General features: G+C 41.9%; 1 protein-coding gene across 1 annotated transcript in view; it reads left to right on the top strand.

Annotated features, from left to right (window-relative positions):
* Positions 1-20,897, top strand: part of LOC111968593 (lipid droplet-associated hydrolase) — a 67,421-nt gene that overhangs the window by 38,607 nt on the left and 7,917 nt on the right. The window contains 5 exon segments of the mRNA XM_023994277.3: positions 11,030-11,106; positions 11,108-11,142; positions 11,145-11,203; positions 11,205-11,231; positions 11,233-11,269. Coding sequence (XP_023850045.2) covers positions 11,030-11,106; positions 11,108-11,142; positions 11,145-11,203; positions 11,205-11,231; positions 11,233-11,269 — 235 coding nt within the window.

The following is a 20,897-nucleotide window of genomic DNA, read 5'->3' on the forward strand; positions in this document are numbered from 1 at the left end:
ATTATGTTTTTAGACATTTTTACACAATTATTTAAAAATGAAAAGCTGAAATATCTTGAGTCAATAAGTATTCAACCCTTTGTTATGGCAAGCCAAAATAAGTTCAGGAGTAAAAATGTGCTTAACAAGTCATATAATAAGTTGCGTTGACACACTCTGTGCAATAATAGTATTTAACACACAATTATCTGTAATGTCCCTCAGTCGAGCAGTGAATTTCAAACACAGGTTCAACCACAAAGACATGGAGGTTTTCCAATGCCTCGCAAAGAAGTTCATGTATTGGTAGATGGGTAAGAAAAAGCAGACATTTAATACCCCTTTGAGCATGGTGAAGTTATTAATTACATTTAGGATGGTGTATCAATACACCTGTCATTACAAAGATACAAGCATCCTTCCTAACATTTGCTGGAGAGGATGGAAACTGCTCAGGGATTTCACCATGAGACTAGGGCTGTGGCTGTCATGAAATTTTGTCAGCTGGTGATTGTCAAACAAATCACTGCCGGTCTCACGGTAATTGACCGTTAATTAACATAAACACATTTAGCATCTCCTGGCTTCCACCCATAGCCTACAAGCCACTGATGCAGACCTTTGGAACATCTACATTTTAAAAAGTCTAATAAATCCATCTAATATAGTCTACACTATCACAATAAATCCATTATTTATTTTAGACAGGTCTAAAGAAACATGATATGAAGAAAATGTAGTCTATTTCAGAAGAACAGAATAGCATACTCTGAGTTATCCTTATGTTAGGTCCTGATCTGGCTATGCCATATGACTGTGTGCTAGTTCATAGTTCATTTAGCAGACAAGATTTGCTTAGAATTCCGTGGCATTATTTTATAGTATGAAGAATACTTTTGAACATAGCTGAATAAAATAGAAAGGATATTTTCTCCAAACGATTTGAGGGAGTGCGCACATCCGGCTATTCTGTGTTGAGCGTTAACAAAGAAACAGGTACTCCTATATGCTTAATTTAGAGTTATTTATGTAACTTTAGTCGTGATACAAATGTTGGTCTATATGTTTTGATTTGTAATACATTTTAAGGCTGCATGCAACTCTAATGATGATTTGAAAAAAGTCACATGAAAGGCATGAGCTCTGCTTTGTTTTTTTGCGCAGGCTGTACACACTTCATCAGTCTCTCATTCACAATTTGACAAGCACTTGATAATGCCTCGAATTTCCCGGCTGCATCCCCTCTGTGTGGCCGTAATGTCCCCTAGAAGAATCCATGCCCTTTGCAGCTAGTAGCCATTGTGCCCTTGGGCTGAATATAAGAATATAATTCCCTTCTCCCGGGTGTGTGCCAAAGCACCTCTCACTCACATGGCTCTCCGTCATGTGATCGGGTCTTTTTCACAGGCTACAAGTGAAGACAGACACATCGGGGGCGCAACTGCGCACGTCCTTATCCATTTCCGAGGCGCATATTGAAGATATTGGAAGAACTGTCCACATTTACTTTTCGTCAGCCAACAAGATGAGTAGGCCTAACGAACAGCAAAAGCAGTAGCCTATGTCAATCTACTATCCCCCATAGTACAAAAGTTGACCTATTCTATTCCGTGTGAGAAATAAATATTCCAAACAAAGTCTGGGACAGTTATGGGATGCGATAGATCCCAAATGAATACAACCACTAGCATTAAAACCCCGTTTTAAGCAACGAGCCTGACGCAACAGATGAGAATGTTTAGCTTAAAAGGGCTTCACATTATAAGCGCAGCAATGCGCACACGGCAATGGGCTATAAGCGCAAATGTTCCATTAGCAGGAAAACACCATTCTCAAAAGTGACCACAAATGCGACTGTGCATGTAATGCTTTTATTATAATTTTCACCATAAAAATGCACCGTTGTCTTCCTCACCCTTTGTAAAGCAGATTAATGTGATTCATTTTAAGTAGTTATTTGGCCACTTTAGTTCTGATACAAATCTTATCAAAACATATAGGCCTATGGGCTAGGCTACATGAGGTGTGCGACTATGATTTGAAAAAGTTGCCAAAAAAAAAGTAATCTATGCACTTCAATAGCGAATGGAGGACGCTTTTCCCGTGGTTCCTTTTCATGCCAGCCAGGTAGTCTATACTCCTGTTGTAAAGAGAAGCAATCTGCTTAATATTAGGAAAGTTGATAAATAAATATAGTAGGCCTAGCCTATAGAAAGCTGATGGGATCTTCCTCTTTTTAATAGAGGCCATCACTCTGTTTTCTCACGCAATTGCATAGCCTATAGAAATGTTGCGCAACATGAGCTTGATTCGATTTTCGATTACATTTGTATTGATGTCAGAGTCATTAGAGGGACAATAGAGTGCTAAGTACCAGGCAGTTAGCAAGTTTGGTATAATGGCCATCAGCAGCATTAGAGCTTGGAGAAGCCTGATTACCGTTACTAAACGGTCACCTGGAATTTGACTGCCATCATGACTCGTGACCGCCGGTGTGGCGGAAATACGGTCACTGTTAAAACAGTTAGAGTTTAATGGCTGTGATAGGAGAACACTGAGGATGGATCAACAGCGTTGTAGTTACTCCGTAATACTAACCTAAATGACAGAGTGAAAAGTTGGAATAAAAAATATGCCATAACATACATCCTGATTGCAATAAGGCACTTAAGTAAAACTGCAAAAAATGTGGCAAAGGAATTAACATTATGTCACGCCCAGGCCATAGAGAGGCTTTTATTCTCTATTTTGGTTAGGCCAGGGTGTGACTAGGGTGGGCATTCTAGTTTCTTTATTTCTATGTTTTGTATTTCTATGTTTTGGCCGGGTATGGTTCTCAATCCGGGACAGCTGTCTATCGTTGTCTCTGATTGGGAATCATACTTAGGCAGCATTTTTTCTTTTTGTGTTTGTGGTTAGTTGACTTTGTTAGTGGCACTATAGCCCTAGTAAGCTTCACGGTCGTTTCTTTGTTTCTTGTTTTGTTGGCGACATTCTAAATAAAAGAAAATGTACACTCACCACGCTGCACCTTGGTCCGGTCATTTCCAACTAGACGACAGCTGTGACACATTATGTCCTGAATACAAAGCGTTATGTTTGGGGCAAATTCAACACAAGACATCACTGAGTACCACTCTTATTTTCAAGCATGGTGGCTGCATCATGTTATGTGTATGCTTGTCATTGGCAAGGACTAGGGAGTTTTTAGGATAAAAAGAAAAGGGATAGAGCTAAGCAGAGGCAAAATCCTAGAGGAAAACCTGGTTCAGTCTGCTTTCCAAATTTACCTTTCAGCAAGACAATAACCTAAAAGGTAAGACCAAATATACACTGGAGTTGCTTACCAAGATCACATTGAATGTTCCTGAGTGGCCTACTTACAGTTTTGATTTTAATCGGCTTGGAAATCTTTTGCAAGACTAGAAAATGGCTGTCTAGCAATGATGAACAACCAACTTGACAGAGCTTGAAGAATTTTAAAAATAATAATGTGGCAAATATTGTGCAATCCAGGTGTGCAAATCTCTTAGAGACGTACCCAGAAATACTCACAGCTGTAGTCGCTGCCAAAAGTGATTCTAACATGTATTGACTCAGGCTTGTGAATACTTATGTCAATTAGATATTTATGTATTTCATTTTCAAGAAATTAGCAAAGATTTCTAAAACATGTTTTCACTTCGTCATTATGGGGTATTGTGTGTGGATGGGTGAGAATAATAATACATTTAATCCATTTTGAATTGAGGCTGTAACACAACAAAATGCTGAATAAGTCAAGGGTTATGACTACTTTCTGAAGGGACTTTAGGTGTGCTAGAGGGAGAGGAAGAGACCGAAGAATAAAGTGTGTTTGTCTGTGCATGTGTGTGGTTGTCTAGGTGTGTTTTGTGTGTGTTTGTGTTAATAGTTATTATATTGGTTAGTTAGTATTATTCTTTCATTAGGGTGTGTCTGAGCCTATGCAGTTTGTTCCGTGTTTAAGCACCAGCCTCTTCTTTCTACAGTCTTTAGAACATTCCTCTGTTCCACTGGAAGAGTAGCTGCTTCCCATCAAAACTACCGCTTTACACATCAAAGCTCACCTGTGTCCCTCTGCGCACCCTCTTTCTCTGTCTCTCTTTTGCTCTCAAACATACTACATTTTCTCTCACGCTCACACTCACACTACCACATATTGGTATCTTTCAACATCTCCATTAATCTATAGTTACAAGGCTACATTGGTACTTAATGTTGAAGTATTGCCAAAGCGGGCCATGAAATTGGAAGATTAATGATGAAGCAACTTTGATTGTTTTAAAAGGGAGAGCCTCTAATTGAGCCCCACATGAGCCTCACATAACACCCATAAAACATAGCGGTTAAACACCGAAATGGTTACAACTGTTTTTTCACCATTCATTTTATCCAATGTGGATTTTAGAAACACTTTTAAATAAGGGCTGTGTTTCGTGTAACTTACCCTGGCGTGAATTTTTGATAACTTTGTAAATCTCTCTTGGACGAGGTGACTTTTTTATCTATAGATTCGTCTCTATTTACTTTAAGATTAGAAAATGCTAATTAGCATCAAAGTAGACCATGTAAGACTGCAAATCCCTGCAACCTCCTGCACACCATCTCTAGCTGACACCTTTGCTGTCAGCTAGCTAGCTACTTTCTACCTTGATCTAAAATGAAAGATATATTGCATTTTTTAAATTTACTGTTCCATATTTTATTTAACTAATATTTAACTAATATAATATTAACTAATGTCTTATTTATGCATTTGGTATTGTGTCCTGTACAGAATACTATCCTAGTAGCAGTAAAGATATTTATAATGTGCCATGAATACTATGCTAGTTTTTTTTTAATAAGAAGCTATATAGCTAGCTAGCTACCTACCTAGATGATATTAGCAACATACCCTTATTTTACTAGATCCTCTTCTTCAGCCGGTGGAAGTCTTTCTTTAATCCCTTATAATTTCTGCCAACTATTCATGGTGTCAGAATGCACTGCTGTATTAAAGCAATTCTGAACTAGCGTGTTGACATGTTCTGTTGCAAATTCAAAGCCAAATTAACTAATTGCAGAATGTATCGGTGATGATCTGGGGGTGCTTCAGCAAGGCTGGAATCGGGCAGATTTGTCTTTGTGAAGGACGCATGAATCAAGCCACGAACAAGGTTGTCCTGGTTGAAAACTTGCTTCCTTCTGCTCTGACAATGTTCCCCAACTCCGAGGATTGTTTTTTCCATCAGGACAATGCTCCATGCCACACAGCCAGGTCAATCAAGGTGTGGATGGAGGACCACCAGATCAAGACCCTGTCATGGCCAGCCCAATCTCCAGACCTGAAACCCATTGAAAACACCTGGAATGTGATCAAGAGGAAGATGGATGGTCACAAGCCATCAAACAAAGCCGAGCTGCTTGAATTTTCGCCAGGAGTGGCATAAAGTCACCAAACATGAATGTGAAAGAATGGTGGAGAGCATGCCAAGGCGCATAAAAGCTGTGATTGAATATTAGGGTTATTCCACTAAATATTGATTTCTGAACTCTTCCTAAGTTAAAACATTAGTATTGTGATGTTTAAAAATGAATATGAACTTAGTTTCTTTGAATTATTCGAGGTCTGACAACACTGCATCTTTTTTGTTATTTTGACCAGTTGTCATTTTCTGCAAATAAATGCAATATATTTTTATTTGGAATTTGGGAGAAATGTTGTCAATAGTTTATAGAATAAAACAAAAATTTTCATTTTACCCAAACACATACCTATAAATAGTAAAACCAGAGAAACTGATAATTTTGCAGTGGTCTCTTAATTTTTTCCAGAGCTGTATATGCATTGTTTACAATTTTGATTTCCTTAAAACAATGTAATTGTTTGAGTTCAGGTGTTTGACGAATTGATGGGTGAATAGGTGCATTCTTGTCAAATAAATATGCTTATTCATTCATGATAAAAATACTTTCAACCTGAAACACAATTATATATAAATGCATGCTCCACTCTCAAGTTGGAGTTGAACTTGTTGACTGATGCATGCGTTTATACATAATTGTGTTTCAGGTTGAAAGAGCTTACCTACATTGAACAAAAATATAAAGCAACATGCAACAATTTCAAAGATTTTGCTGAGTTACAGTTCATAGAAGGAAATCAGTCAATTTAAATACATTTATTAGGCCCTAATCTATGGATTTCACATGACTGGGAATACAGATATGCATCTGCTGGTCAAAAAAAAGGTAGGGGCGTGGATCAGAAAACCAGTCAGTATCTGGTGTGACCATCATTTGCCTCATACAGCGTGACACATCTCCTTTGCATAGAGTTGATCAAGCTATTGATTATGGCCTGTGGAATGTTGTTCCACTCGTCTTCAATGGCTGTGCAAAGTTGCTGGATATTGATGGGAACTGGAACACGTTGTCGAACACGTCGATCCAGAGCATCCCAAACAAGCTCAATGGGTGACATGTTTCGTGAGTATGCAGGCCATGGAAGAACTGGGACATTTTTAGCTTCCAGGAATTGTGTACAGATCCTTGCGACATGGGGCCATGCATTATCATGCTGAAACATGAGGTGAGGGCGGTGGATAAATGGCATGACAATGGGCCTCAAGATCTCATCACAGTATCTCTGTGGATTCAAATTGCCATCGATAAAATGCAATTGTGTTCGTTGCCTGTAGCTTATGCCTGCTCATACTATAACCCCACCGCCAACATGGGACACTCTGTTCACAACGTTGACATCAGCAAACTGCTCGCCCACATGATGCCATACACGCTGTCTGCCATCTGCCCGGTACAGTTGAAACCAGGATTCATCCGTGAAGAGGACACTTCTCCAGCGTGCCAGTCGCCATCGAAGGTAAACATTTACCCACTGAAGGGTACGATGCCGAACTGCAGTCAGGTCAAGACCCTGGTGAGGAGGACGAGCACGCAGATGAGCTTCCTTCCCTGAGACAGTTTTTTGGGTTGTGCAAACAAACAGTTTCATCAGCAGTCTGGGTGGCTGGTCTCAAGACGATCCCGCAGGTGAGTTAGCCCGGATGTGGAGGTCCTGGGCTGGCGTGGTTACACGTGGTCTGCGGTTGTGAGGCCGGTTGGACGTACTGCCAAATTCTCTAAAACAACATTGGAGGCGGCTTATAGTAAAGAAATTAACATTAAATTCTGTGGCAACAGCTCTGCTGCAGTCATAATGCCAATTGCATGGGCCCTCAAAACTTGAGACATCATTGTGTGCCCTTTTGAGACATTTTAGAGTGCCCTTTTATTTTCCTCAGCACAAGGTGCACCTGTGTAATGATCATGCTGTTTAATCAGCTTCTTGATATGCCACATCTGTCAGGTGAATGGATTATCTTGGCAAAGGATAAATGCTCACTAACAAGGATGTAAACACATTTTTGCACAACATTTTAGAGAAATAAGCTTTTTGTGCATATGGAACATTTCTGGGATCCTTTATTTCAGCTCATGAAACATGGGACCAACACTAACTTTCATGTTGCGTTTATATTTTTGTTCAGTTTAGTTGAGAGGTGATAAGACTCAGGCACACCCATTGGCTCCAAAAAAAGCTTGTTTTGTACGTAAATGTAGTCATGTAACCAGGCTAATGTTGCTAACTAGCTAACCATGAGCTAGCTAACTAAATAACAGGCATTTTCAATGTAGAACTTGCCCAAGACAGTTCACAGAATTGTCTATTTAAACAACTTTAGCCAATTTATTCATTATAAAATGTAGCTAACATTAGATAGTTAATCCAAAGATTCTTATGTTTGCCTCGATTCGGCAGTCTCTTCCAGATCATCATGGCCCTGGTGAGTGATGTTAGGCTGGACACATTACAACACTTTTTTCTGATTAAAAACTAGTTCATTGCATCGGCCGTGGAGCCCAGTTTCATAATATGACCATATTTCTCAGCTGCTTGCCGTCGTTTTGAAGCAATCACAGGCCTTATTTTAGGGCATTTTTCACCCTGCCAGCTCCCATTAGTTCTATTGAGCACCGTGGCACCAACTCGCTTTCCGAACATTTTATTCCCAGCTTAATGTTCTACGTCACAATGCCTGCTTCGCTATTGTTGGCAGTGAGACCTGCTCACGTTGTTGGTAGTTAAAATTTAAACAACAAAAAATTACTCATGGATCTCTTAGGTCGTCCCATTGTTTCTTATGTGGGAATTATAGGCCCTTTCTCCAAATATATCGCAATGTGTATATTTAATTTATTTTCAAGTCGTACGCTGTTTTAATCATGAGAATCTCCTCTTTCTAATTATGTAAGTCTGGGCAGCGAGCTTGGTTGTCATCAAATGCTAGCCCCAAAATCAAATCAAATCAAGTTTATTTTATATAGCCCTTCGTACATCAGCTAATATCTCGAAGTGCTGTACAGAAACCCTGCCTAAAACCCCAAACAGCAAGCAATGCAGGTGTAGAAGCACGGCGGCTAGGAAAAACTCCCTAGAAAGGCCAAAACCTAGGAAGAAACCTAGAGAGGAACCAGGCTATGAGGGGTGGCCAGTCCTCTTCTGGCTGTGCCGGGTGGAGATTATAACAGAACATGGCCAAGATGTTCAAATGTTCGTAAATGACCAGCATGGTCAAATAATAATCAGGAGTAAATGTCAGTTTGCTTTTCATAGCCGATCATTAAGAGTATCTCTACCGCTCCTGCGGTCTCTAGAGAGTTGAAAACAGCAGGTCTGGGACAGGTAGCACGTCCGGTGGACGCAAAAAAACGTTTTGCCCTTGGAACGCTGAGCTCTCCCCATTGTTTTCCTATGGAAAGGCATGCCGGTCTATTTAACCAAATATCTCACTGTGTATATTTAGATTTTTTCAAGTCGGGCACCATTTTAGTCATGAGAATCTCCTCTTTGTAATTATGTAAGTCTGGGCAGCGAGCTCGGTTGTCATCAATCACTAGACCAGAAATAGTCAGAAGTTTTCATTTTTCCCCTACTTTCTCATTATGCAGACATTAGCACAGTTGACACCATCGAGGTGCTGATGTTTAAGTAGTTTTTTTCCAGTTTCGTCCGACGAACAGATAGTAGTGGTCAAATAAAAAGGGATTAAAAAAAATTGTGCAATTTAGGCAAAATGGAATTACAAGCATCACTCCAGTCAAAACAGGCTCTGTGAATGTTCGATTCCATTCATTTGCTATGGGCTCGCGCTAGTGTTCCAGCTTAGCCAATGTTCTTTTGCCGTTTTTCAGCCTTGGGTGAATTTTGACTCGTTCTATTGTCCAGCCTAGTCATGTGAAGCTTGAGACATTCCTTTGTAGTTCTGTATGATAGCCACATTAGCAGCTAATTAGCATTTCATTTTGGTGGTGGTAAATATAGGCTAATATATTGATAAAAGTCACCTTGCCCGAGTCAGATTTACATGGTTATCAAAACGTCATGCCAGGGTAAGCCTACACGAAACACAGCCCTTATTTGAAGTGTTTGTAAAATCCACAATAGATGGAAAAACAATTGGAACCATTTCCGTGTTTGACCGCTAGGTTTTATGGGTATTATGACTCATACTGTGGTAAACTATGAACGTCACAGGTTTCACAGTAGTAGATCACTGTTAAAGCATGCTATTATGTTATGTCTTAATATGTGGTTGCTTGCCCCCGTCCCCCTCCCCATGTAAAAAAAAACCCCGCCTTTCTTCCTACTACCTGGTCTTAAAGGGATGCCTTTGTCTTTTAGTGAGTTTGTTTCACTCACTTTCTCTCTTCCTCACTCCTTGTCTCTCTCTTTCACTCCTTTTACCCCTAAATTTAAACCTATCCTTCCGCCCACCTCTCCATCCATCCCTTATGTCCCTGGTGCAGTCCTTGAAAAGGAGTTAAACCTCCGGGATCTCTGGATCTAGTTAATCAATCCCTGCTTTGAACTGGTAAGAAAACGAGAAATACAGCAACCACAAAGGATGGATAATATTCACATCCTTGCTCTCTCTGGGTCGATGACTGACTGTTATGTTGAGGTTTATCACTCTTCCAGCCTGCTGCTGGCCAAACAGGGGCAGGTGCTTCCTGTTTCCTAGGACTGGTGTCTTTTCTCTCTTTGACTCTCTCTTTTATCTATCTATCTATATATCTATCTCTCTCTCTTTCACTTTTTCTTTCTCCCCTTTTATTTGTTCTCCAGCTCATGTAAGCACATGCGTTGCCCATGTCACGCCCTCTCTTTTCCTGGACCTATCATCACTTTTACCGCTTTCATTCTACTTCTCCGACACACACATGCTCTCACCAACAATATATTTATTTATTTATTTATTTATCTCTCTCTCTCTCTCTCTCTCTCTCTCTCTCTCTCTCTCTCTCTCTCTCTCTCTCTCTCTCTCTCCTCTCTCTCCTCTCATCTCTCTCTCTCTCTCTCTCTCTCATCTCTCTACTTCTCTCTCTCTCTCTCTTCTCCTCCTCTCTCTCTCTCTCTCTCTCTCTCTCTCTCTCTCTCTCTCTCTCGCTCTCTCTCTCTCTCCTCCTCTCTCTCTCTCTCTCTCTCTCTCTCTCTCTCTCTCTCTCTCTCTCTCTCTCTCTCTCTCTCTCTCCTCTCTCTCTCTCTCTCTCTCTCTCTCTCTCTCTCATCTCTCTCTCTCTCTCTCTCTCCTCCTCTCATCTGCTTCTTGTCTTTTATGCCTTTGCTCCTCCACTTAAGCAACTCCTTCTTCACATAGTGCCCCTGGCAGCACTGTGTAGCATAACATTAGAGTTGCACACAACTTTTAACTCAAGACTGAATGTTGCAATAAGATACCTGCACATTGTCAAAAAGTTTGGAAAAATCCAAACCAAATTCATCGTATTTATTCAAACTGATGCCAAAAGTGCCATAGTCATCTTTTAAACTGAAGCCATAAAAAGCTGAAGTCAGGTGTCTGTGAATGTCATGAAATATTATGCTTCTATATTTATTGTAAGACACACACTGAATGAATGCATAGAAGAAGGAGGTTTAAGTTTGTGTATGCTAACATCCTTTCTTCTACACGTTCTTGTGCAGGTGGTGAAGTCAGTGATGCTGTTCCCCACCATCGAGCGCATGGCGGCGACCCCTCAGGGAAGGGTCATGACCCCGGTGCTGTCGCCTGCGCTATGGTGCTTACCTGCCCATCTTCCTCTCTCTCTCTCACCTGATATACTCAAGGCCTTCATGGTTAAATGTCTGTCTCGGAGGGCTGCGTTCACTGGACCACTCGACTGCCTGTGCCTGCTGTTAGCCTCATTAACGTGGACACCGCTGGTGAGTCTCTCCCTCTGTTCTATTCAGTTTAATTTCACTTCAGAGCCAAATAAGAAGGGGAAACCAGTGAACTCAAGCTTTGTCAAACTAAAATCATTAACCTGTCCATGTAAAGACAATCAAACTTTGTCTTGTCCATGTCTGTCTATATTATCATTTCCATAGTCTGTACATGCTCACAACTACAGTTGAAGTCGAAGTTTTACATACACCTTAGCCAATACATTTAAACTCAGTTTTCACAACTTCCTGACATTTAATCCTAGTAAAAATTCCCTCTTTAGGTCAGTTAGGATCACAACTTTATTCTAAAATGTAAAATGTCAGAATAAATGTAGAGAGAATTATCTATTTCAGCTTTTATTTCTTTTTAAAACATTCCCAGTGGGTCAGAAGTTTACTACACTCAATTAGTATTTGGTAGCATTGCCTTTAAATTGTTTAACTTGGGTCAAACGTTTCGGGTAGCCTTCCACAAGCTTCCCACATAAGTTGGATGAATTTTGGCCCATTCCTCCTGACAGAGCTGGTGTAACTGAGTCAGGTTTGTAGGCCTCCTTGCTCGCACACGCTTTTTCAGTTCTGCCCACAATTTTCTATAAGGTTTGAGGTCAGGGCTTTGTGATGGCCTCTCCAATACCTTGACTTTTTGTCTTAACTTCTCTAGGTAGGGGGCAGCATTCGGAATTTTGGATGAAAAGCATGCCCAAATTAAACTGCCAGCTACTCATCCCAGAAGATAAGATATGCATATTATTAGTAGATTTGTTGATAGAACTCTTTCTAAAACTGTTTGAATCATGTCTGTAGATAACAGAAGCTTATTTAGCAGGTGAAACCCGAGGACAAACCATTCAGATTATTTTTTTTAGGTCACTCTCTTTTCAATGAGATTTCATTGGGAAGATTTCTACTGCTTGCGGTTCCTACCGCTTCCACTGGATGTCACACAGTCTTGAGAAATTGGTTGATGTTATTCCTTTGTGTAATGAATAGCATTTGAACGAGAGTCACTCGAGGTGTCCTGTTAGATAAGGCGCGAGACAGAAAGCTAGCTACAGTTGGTTTTAATCCTGTATTGAACACAAGATCTCCGTCTTCAATTTATCGATTTATAACATAAAAATACTAAAGTTGTATTACAAAAGTAGTTTGAATTTTTTGTTTACAGGTAACCTTTGAGATATTTTGTAGTAACGTTGCACAAATTGGAACCGGTGTTTATACAAACGCGCCAAAATAAATGGACATTTTGGATTATATAGACAGAAATAATCGAACAAAGGACCATTTGTGATTTTATGGACATATTGGAGTGCCAACAACAAAAGCCTCTCTCAAATGTAAGGAACTTATGATCTTATTTTTATTTCTGCGTTTTGTGTCGCGCCTGCAGGGTTGAAATATGCTTATCTCTCTTTGTTTACAACGGTGCTATCCTTAGATAATAGCATCGTTTGCTTTCGCCGAAAAGCCTATTTGAATTCTGACATGTTGGCTGGATTCACAACCAGTGTAGCTTTAATTTGGTATCTTTGTGTGTTGTTTAATGAACGTTTGATTTTTATAGTCATTTTTATAGTAATTAATTTGAATTTGGCGATCTGCATTTTCTCAGGCTTTTTGCCAAGTGAGACAGTAGCGTCCCGCCTAAACTCAGATTTTTGGATATAAATATGAACTTTACCAAAATAAAACATACATGTATTGTGTAACATAAAGTCCTATGAGTGTCATCTGATGAAGATCATCAAAGGTTAGTGATTAATTTTATCTCTATTCCTGCTTTTTGTTACTCCTCTCTTTGGCTGGAAAAATGGCTGTCTTTTTCTGTGACTTGTGTCACGTTCCTGACCTTGTTTTCCTTTTGTATAGTTGTGTTTAGTGGGTCAGGACGTGAGCTGGGTGGGTAGTCTGTGTTGTTTGTTCTATGTTAAGTGTCATTGTTAATTGACCTTGTATGGTTCTCAATCAGAGGCAGGTGTTTGACGTTTCCTCTGATTGAGAACCATATATAGGTAGGTTGTTTCACATTGTTTGTTGTGGGTGGTTGTCTCCTGTGTCCGTATATGTTACCACACGGGACTGTATCGTTTGTTTGTAGTCTGTACCTGTTCGTGCGTTCTTCGTTATATGTAAGTTCACATGTTTTAGGTCAGTCTACGTCGTTTGTTATTTTGTTAATTATCAAGTGTTATTTCGTGTTTCGTCGTTTGTTTAAATAACTCATTATGTCAACATTTCACGCTGCGCTTTGGTCCGCTCATTCACCACAAGACGACCGTTACAACTTGGCTCATACCTAACATAATTGTTTGGTGTGCTTTCGTCGTAAAACCTTTTTGAAATCGGACACTTTGGCTGGATTTACAACAAGTGTATCTTTAAAATTGTGTAAAATACTTGTATGTTTGAGTAATTTAAATTATGGGATTTCTGTTGTTTTGAATTTGGCGCTCTGCAGTTTCACTGGCTGTTGACGAGGTGGGACCCTACCGTCCCACATACACTAGAGAAGTTAATCCATTTTGCCACAACTTTGGAAGTATGCTTGGGGTCATTGTCCATTTGGAAGACCCATTTGCGACCAAGCTTTAACTTCCTGACTGATGTCTTGAGATGTTGCTTCAATATATCCACATAATTTTCTTTCCTCATGATGCCATCTATGTTGTGAAGTGCACTAGTCCCTCCTGCAGCAAAGCACCCCCACAACATGATGCTGCCACCCCGTGCTTCACGGTTGCGATGGTGTTCTTCGGCTTGCAAGCCTCCCCATTTTTCCTCCAAACATAACGATGGTCATTATGGCCAAACAGTTATATTTTTGTTTCCTCAGACCAGAGGACATTTCTCCAGAAAGTTCGATCTTTGTCCCCATGTGCAGGTGCAAACCGTAGTCTGTCTTTTTTATGACGGTTTTGGAGCAGTGGCTTCTTCCTTTCTGAGCGGCCTTTCAGGTTATGTTGATATAGGACTCGTTTTTCTGTGGATATAGATGCTTTTGTAGCTGTTTCCTCCAGCATCTTCACAAGGTCCTTTGCTGTTGTTCTGGGATTGATTTGCACTTTTCGCACAAAAGAACGTTCATCTCTAGGAGACAGAACGCGTCTCCTTCCTGAGCGGTATGACGGCTGCGTGGTCTCATGGTGTTTATACTTGCGTACTTGTAACGGTATTCGTCGTCTGAAGAAGAGGAATCATCGGACCAAAGCGCAGCGTGGTAAGTGTTCATGCTTTTATTATTAAAACTGAACACTATAACAAAAATAAACAAGAGAATAACCGAAAGAGTCCTGTAAGGTGAAAACACTAAACAGAAATGAACTACCCACAAAAACCATGTGGGAAAAAGCTACCTAAGTATGGTTCCCAATCAGAGACAACGATAGACAGCTGGCCCTGATTGAGAACCATACCTGGCTAAAACAAAGAAATAGAAAAAAGAACATAGAATTCCCACCCAAATCACACCCTGACCAAACCAAAATAGAGACATAAAAAGCTCTCTACGGTCAGGGCGTGACAGTACCCCCCCCCAAAGGTGCGGACTCTGGCCGCAAAACCTGAACCCATAGGGGAGGGTCTGGGTGGGAATTTCTCCGCGGTGGCGGCTCTGGTGAGGGACGTAGACCCCCCCCCTCGTTGCCGACACCGGACTGGGGACACTCATAGCGGGCCCCGGACTGGGTACCCTCGTTGTGGGGGCCGGACTGGGCACCCTTGTAGCGGGCCCCTTGTTGGGGACCCTTGTTGGACTGGAGGGCGTCTCTGGAAGCTCCTGACTGCAAGGCGCCTCTGGAAGCTCCGGACTGAAGGGCGCCTCTGGAAGCTCCGGACTGAAGGGCGCCTCTGGAAGCTCCGGACTGAAGGGCGCCTCTTGGAGGGTCCGGACTGGAGGCGTCGCTGCAAGCTCCTGACTGAAGGGCGACACAGGAGGCTCTGGACTGGAGGGCGTCGCTGGAGGATCCGGACTGGAGGGCGACTCTGGAGGGAGGAGACGCAGAGACAGCCTGGTGCGTGGGGCTGCCACAGGGCCCACTAGGCTGGGGAGACCTACAGGAGGCCTGGTGCGTAGAGGAGGCACCGGATGAACCGGGCTGTGGGGGAGCACTGGAGCCCTGGTGCGCAGCCTTGGCACCACTCCTCCAGGCTGAATGCCCACTTTAGCCCGGCCCCTCCAGAGTGCAGGCACAGGTCGAACCGGGCTGTGGGGGAGCACTGGAGATTCTGGTGCTTAACACTCGCACCTCTCCATTAGGCTCAATGCCCACTTTCGCCCGGCACGGGCGGAGCGCAGGCATAGGACAAACTGAACCCTCCCAGCGCCCCGGAGACACAGTACGCATAGCCGGCGCAGGATACCCTGGGCCGAAACGGCGCACCGGAGACCAAACGCGCTGAGCTGGCACAATCCGCCCTGGCTGGATGCCCACTCTCGCATGGCACTTGCGGGGGGCTGGCATATAGCGCTCCGGGCTATGAGCGCATACTGGAGACACCTTGTGCTTCACCGCATAACACGGTGCCTGATCAGTACCACGCTGCTTCCGGTAAGCACGTGGAGTTGGCTCAGGTCTATCGCCTGACTCCGCCAATCTCCCCGTGTCCCCCCCCCCCCCCCAAATGTTGGGCTGCCTCTCGTGCCTTTTGCGCTGCCTTCCTCATATCACCGCCTCTCCGCTTTAGCTGCCTCCAGCTCTTTTTTCGGGCGGCGTATTTCCCCAGCCTGTCTCCAGGGTCCCTGTCCGTCCAATATCTCCTCCCAAGTCCAGGAGTCCTGAACCCTCTGCCTCGTTACCACGCTGCTTGGTCCGTTTGTGGTGGGTAGTTCTGTAGCGCTATTTCGTCGTCTGAAGTAGAGGATCATTGGACCAAAGCGCAGCGTGGTAAGTGTTCATGCTTTATTATTAAAACTGAACACTATAACAAAAATTAACAAGAGATAACCGAAACAGACCTGTAAGGTGAAACACTAAACAGAAATTAACTACCATAAAAACCATGTGGGAAAAAGCTACCTAAGTATGGTTCCAATCAGAGACAACGATAGACAGCTGTCCCTGATTTGAAACCATACCCGGCCAAAACAAAGAAATACAAAACATAGAAAAAAGAACATAGAATGCCCACCCAAATCACACCCTGACCAAACCAAAATAGAGACATAAAAAGCTCTCTACGGTCAGGGCGTGACAGTACTATTGTTTGTAAAGATGAACGTGGTAACTTCAGGCATTTGGAAATTGCTCCCAAGGATGAACCAGACTTGTGGAGGTCTAGAATTGTTTTTCTGAGGTGTATTGTAAATGTTTATCACCACAGCATTATGACAGCATTTTCTAAACTGCAGAGGGGGTTCTTGCTATTATTTTGTTAAATTAACATTCCAACAGTTTTCCCTCCAATCAGTGAATGGGAAATAGATCAAGTAGTGTATGTGATTTTAGAGTGTGGGTCAGAACATTCTCCTGGTGAAACTTTTGTCATTTTTGAAAATGACAAAAGTTTCACCAGGAGAATGTTCTGACCCACATTCTAAAATCACATACACTACTTGATCTATTTCCCATTCACTGAGGTGACATCCCATGATGTCAAGCAAAGAGGCACTGAGTTTGAAGGTAGGCCTTGAAATACATTCACAGGTACACCTCCAATTGACTCAAATTATGTCAATTAGCCTATCAGAAGCTTCTAAAGCCATGGCATAATTTTCTGGAACTTTCCAAGCTGTTTAAAGGCACAGTCAACTCACTGTATGTAAACTTCTGACCCACTGGAATTGTGATACAGTGAATTATAAGTGAAATAATCTGTCTGTAAACAATTGTTGGAAAAATTACATGTGTCTTGCACAAGGTAGATGTTCTAACCGACTTGCCAAAACCATAGTTTGTTAACAAGACATTTGTGGAGTGGTTGAAAAACGAGTTTTAATGACTCCAACCTAAGTGTATCTAAACTTCCGACTTCAACTGTATGTGTATATTCTCCTACAGTGTTCTCTTTTATCCAGTAGTGACTTCCCCCATAAAACGTTGCGTGTGAATCTCATGTTGCTTTATCCAGTCTTTTGAAAGAAGAAAGAAAGTTTCTCCGTTTTGGCAAACGAAGGCATACATTACTGTAGCATCAGGAGATACGATGTTTGTAATTAGGTTTATATAAAGCGAAGATAATCCCAGCCGGGAGTGGCTGCCAAGAGGAGGATGGCATATTTCACTGTCAGAGATTATATGTTATTTATTAGAACTCCTAGAATATATCCCCTCCTCTTTATTTGCCAGATGATTGCTGGGGTATGGGTATGAGCGGGAGTAATTAAGACTGCTCTTTGGAGGAGGAGAAGAGCCAGCCATCCCTCCTTCCTGCACAGAGTGGAGGAAAGCTCACTCTCTCTTTCCCTCGGATTTGAAGTGCGCTGTGTTTTCCCCCACCGTCTGTCCTGGGAGGGGAGAGATTGATGTTGTGGCGGCCCGAGGGCCTATGCCAAATAAGGTCTCTACAGCAAGTAGCCATGCCCTCAGTCTCTCCTGTGAGGTCAGAAAGCCTCTTCTTCTTCTTGCCTCAGCTGAGCATGTTTTTAATCATTAGCACTTCCCTTTAATTTGCTTTTGGAATTTTTATTCCCTCATGGTCAAAATGCTTTGCGTTTTCCTGCTCAATTAATTATTTTCGGACTAGTTAAATAAGGCTTTAAACAACCTAAATTCTTAATAGTTTTATACCTTTTTTCGAAAAGAGAATATAATTTTTCTTTGATTTCTAAAGGCAAGGTGGAATAGAGTTGCTCCTTATTGGTGTTGCGCTATTGAACATTGGCCCTACAGATGGTTCTCTGTCATGTGTTACATACAGTATATAATAAATGGCCAGTTGACAGGCCTAATTAACAAAACATGTTGCGATTAGATGGAATTTCCTGCATACATTTCAGCGTTTATTTTTTCTGAAATCCCTCGCAAAGAAGCAGAGAACGTTGATGTTTTGGTGCTGAAGGAGGGTTCTGGGTGCTCAATAGCAGTAGCAGTCACAGGCCGCCACCATTCTTATAATGCTTTGAAGGGAAAGCAATAGTCTGTACCCCATTTCTTAGCTTGTACTGCTCTAGACAATTGAGTTGACCATAAATGGTAGCCTAATGCCAATTATTATACAATACGAAATATATAGAATTTTGTTCACACTTTATTGTTTGAAGTATTAATTTGATTTATTTAGTAAGTATAGCTTACTTATTAACTGAACTGTGTCACAGACACTCCATCCCACCCATCTGTCTCTTGGAATACAATATTTGTTTGTTCTTCAGCTTATTTGAACACATCTCATTGTTCTCTCATTCCTGCATGCCTTTGCTTGTTGCTGGTATTCATCCTCTGTTTGCTGGTGAGTTGGCAATCTAGTCAGAGACTGACTCCACAGCCTGTCTCTTCAGACTCAGGGGCCAAGTGGAACAGAGTTAGCAGCATATACATCAGGAGCACAGCAGGAAGGGGATTAAACTCCTCTAAGCAGGCAACCTTGCACCAGGTAGAGCAATGTCATCACTCAGCTGGAGGGAGACTGGCCTTTTTTCTTCTTAAGGAAGTCCAAGTAACACAGTGAACAATATCCTCTCCACGTACTCCATACTGGGAAGAGGGATATGCAGCACGAAGAGAAAGTCTTGCACTAACTTTCTTTGATATGTGTAATGTTTTGCCATCATTACCTAAACACAGGGTAACACAGGGTAAATGTGACTGGACTTATCAACTTCCTCATCGTACTGGTCTTTGCTGATTGCATGAGATTTTCTACGTTATGAAATCAATGTTATGCTACAGGTAGATTAAAACCTCACAAAAACAGCAAGATGATAGCCTGTTTCAGCCTGTTTCAGGTGGGAGTGTTTCGCTATAGTAAGGCACTGTAGCTACTTATTAGTGCTGGCAGCAGCAGTGAGACAGTGGTTTCAATCTGATCTGGAATGGGATCTGTGCTGCTGATTCTCTCTGGTCTTATCTCCTCAGCCAGTCACTAACGAGCCACATGTGTGAGGATCTGTATATTGGGCTGGAATGCCATGCCCTACCAAGTACAACCCCCCCATCCACCCCCCAACTCCACTGCTAGAGATAAGGGAGCTTGCTACAGCTGGGGATGTCTCCCCAACAGATCTCATGGACAGGTTGGATTCTCCCTCCCCTTTGCTCACCCCCCCCCACCCCCCCCCCCCCCCCCCCCCGCCCCCCCCCCCCCCCCCCCCCCCCCCCCCCCCCACACACACACACACACTCTCTCTCTCTTGCTAAGTTCCTTACATGAATTTCTTCACATCTATCTCTTCCTAACTTCCTATTACTCTTACTCTCTTTGTCATCCCATCTGTTTTCCTTACTGTGCTCTAATTTATCTTTACTTACATGCAACTCAAGCTGCATCACATGTCTTCCATTGACATTGATGCATGATTTACCTTGACTTCCTCAAGTTAGGATTCTGTCCTCAGTCATGTGTTACAGAAAGACCAGGAACGTAGCCTAGAGGCTACTATGTTCAAACTTGACTGGGGTAAACAGAATACTTTAAACATAATATTGCTGATATCGGCGGGTATACATGAGTCACCATGGTTACGCACGGAGGAAGGGGGTACAGATTTTGTTTTCTGTCATAATACGCAGATAACTGGCCATTTGTGAGAGATCAAACATCACCCAACCCAAATGCCTAAAGGCTTTGAAATCAAGGTGTATTTGCGTTGAGGTTGGTTTTTCCTATATCACCATATACAGTACTGTATATTCTCTCAAAATAGTAAAACATCTACCTGAAACAGGATCTAGTTGGTGTAATACTCAATAAATATTTTACTTAAAGCCACACTGTCAAATGTGCATACCATCAAAGAGGAATACGTTGGAAACCTTTATTTTGATGTAGTATTGCTCCATAGGTAACAGTAAGGCTGTGTAACTAAATGGAAGTAGAATAACCATTTATGAGTAATTACACAATGGTGGGAAGAGAAATGATTCAGCTTGACAAGGTTAAAGACCTTTGGAACCAAGGGGATGCTATCATGAAGTAATTTACACACTCAGAAAAGGCTGGATTTTACAGAGAGTGAAGATTTACGGAGATAGTTAAAAATGTGTGTGGAATGTAGGAAGTAGCTCATAAAGACCCGGGGTAGCACCTCAAGATGGCTCACAAACAGGAGTTACTGGTTGAGTTTTTCTAGACAGCTAGATGTTGATTGAGACAGGGTTATGGTGAGGTTTCAATGTTTCCTATCATTCGATCTATAATAGTTTCCCCCCTGTCTTTTGAGTGTCTGAAAGCACAGTCTCACAGAAGCTATGATTGACTCATCTTGGATGTACAATTGAATTGCTTATTCAATAGCCAGATGGTAATATAATATCACATTTTGATTTCATTTTCAAGGGAGACTGTATTTTAGAAACATATGTGCAGCACATCTGTTGAGATCCTTCAGGTTGCAGTGTGTCGCACAGTTTTTGCACAAATTGACACACACACACACACACACACACAATGCCTGCATTCACTAGGCCGTTCTCTCCTGTTGGCCATCCCTCTGCAGCATAAATCAGAGAGCTAAGTGTGTCCCTCT

This window comes from Salvelinus sp. IW2-2015, linkage group LG9 (genome assembly GCF_002910315.2).
Source record: "Salvelinus sp. IW2-2015 linkage group LG9, ASM291031v2, whole genome shotgun sequence".
In the NCBI taxonomy this organism is placed as follows: domain Eukaryota; kingdom Metazoa; phylum Chordata; class Actinopteri; order Salmoniformes; family Salmonidae; genus Salvelinus; species Salvelinus sp. IW2-2015.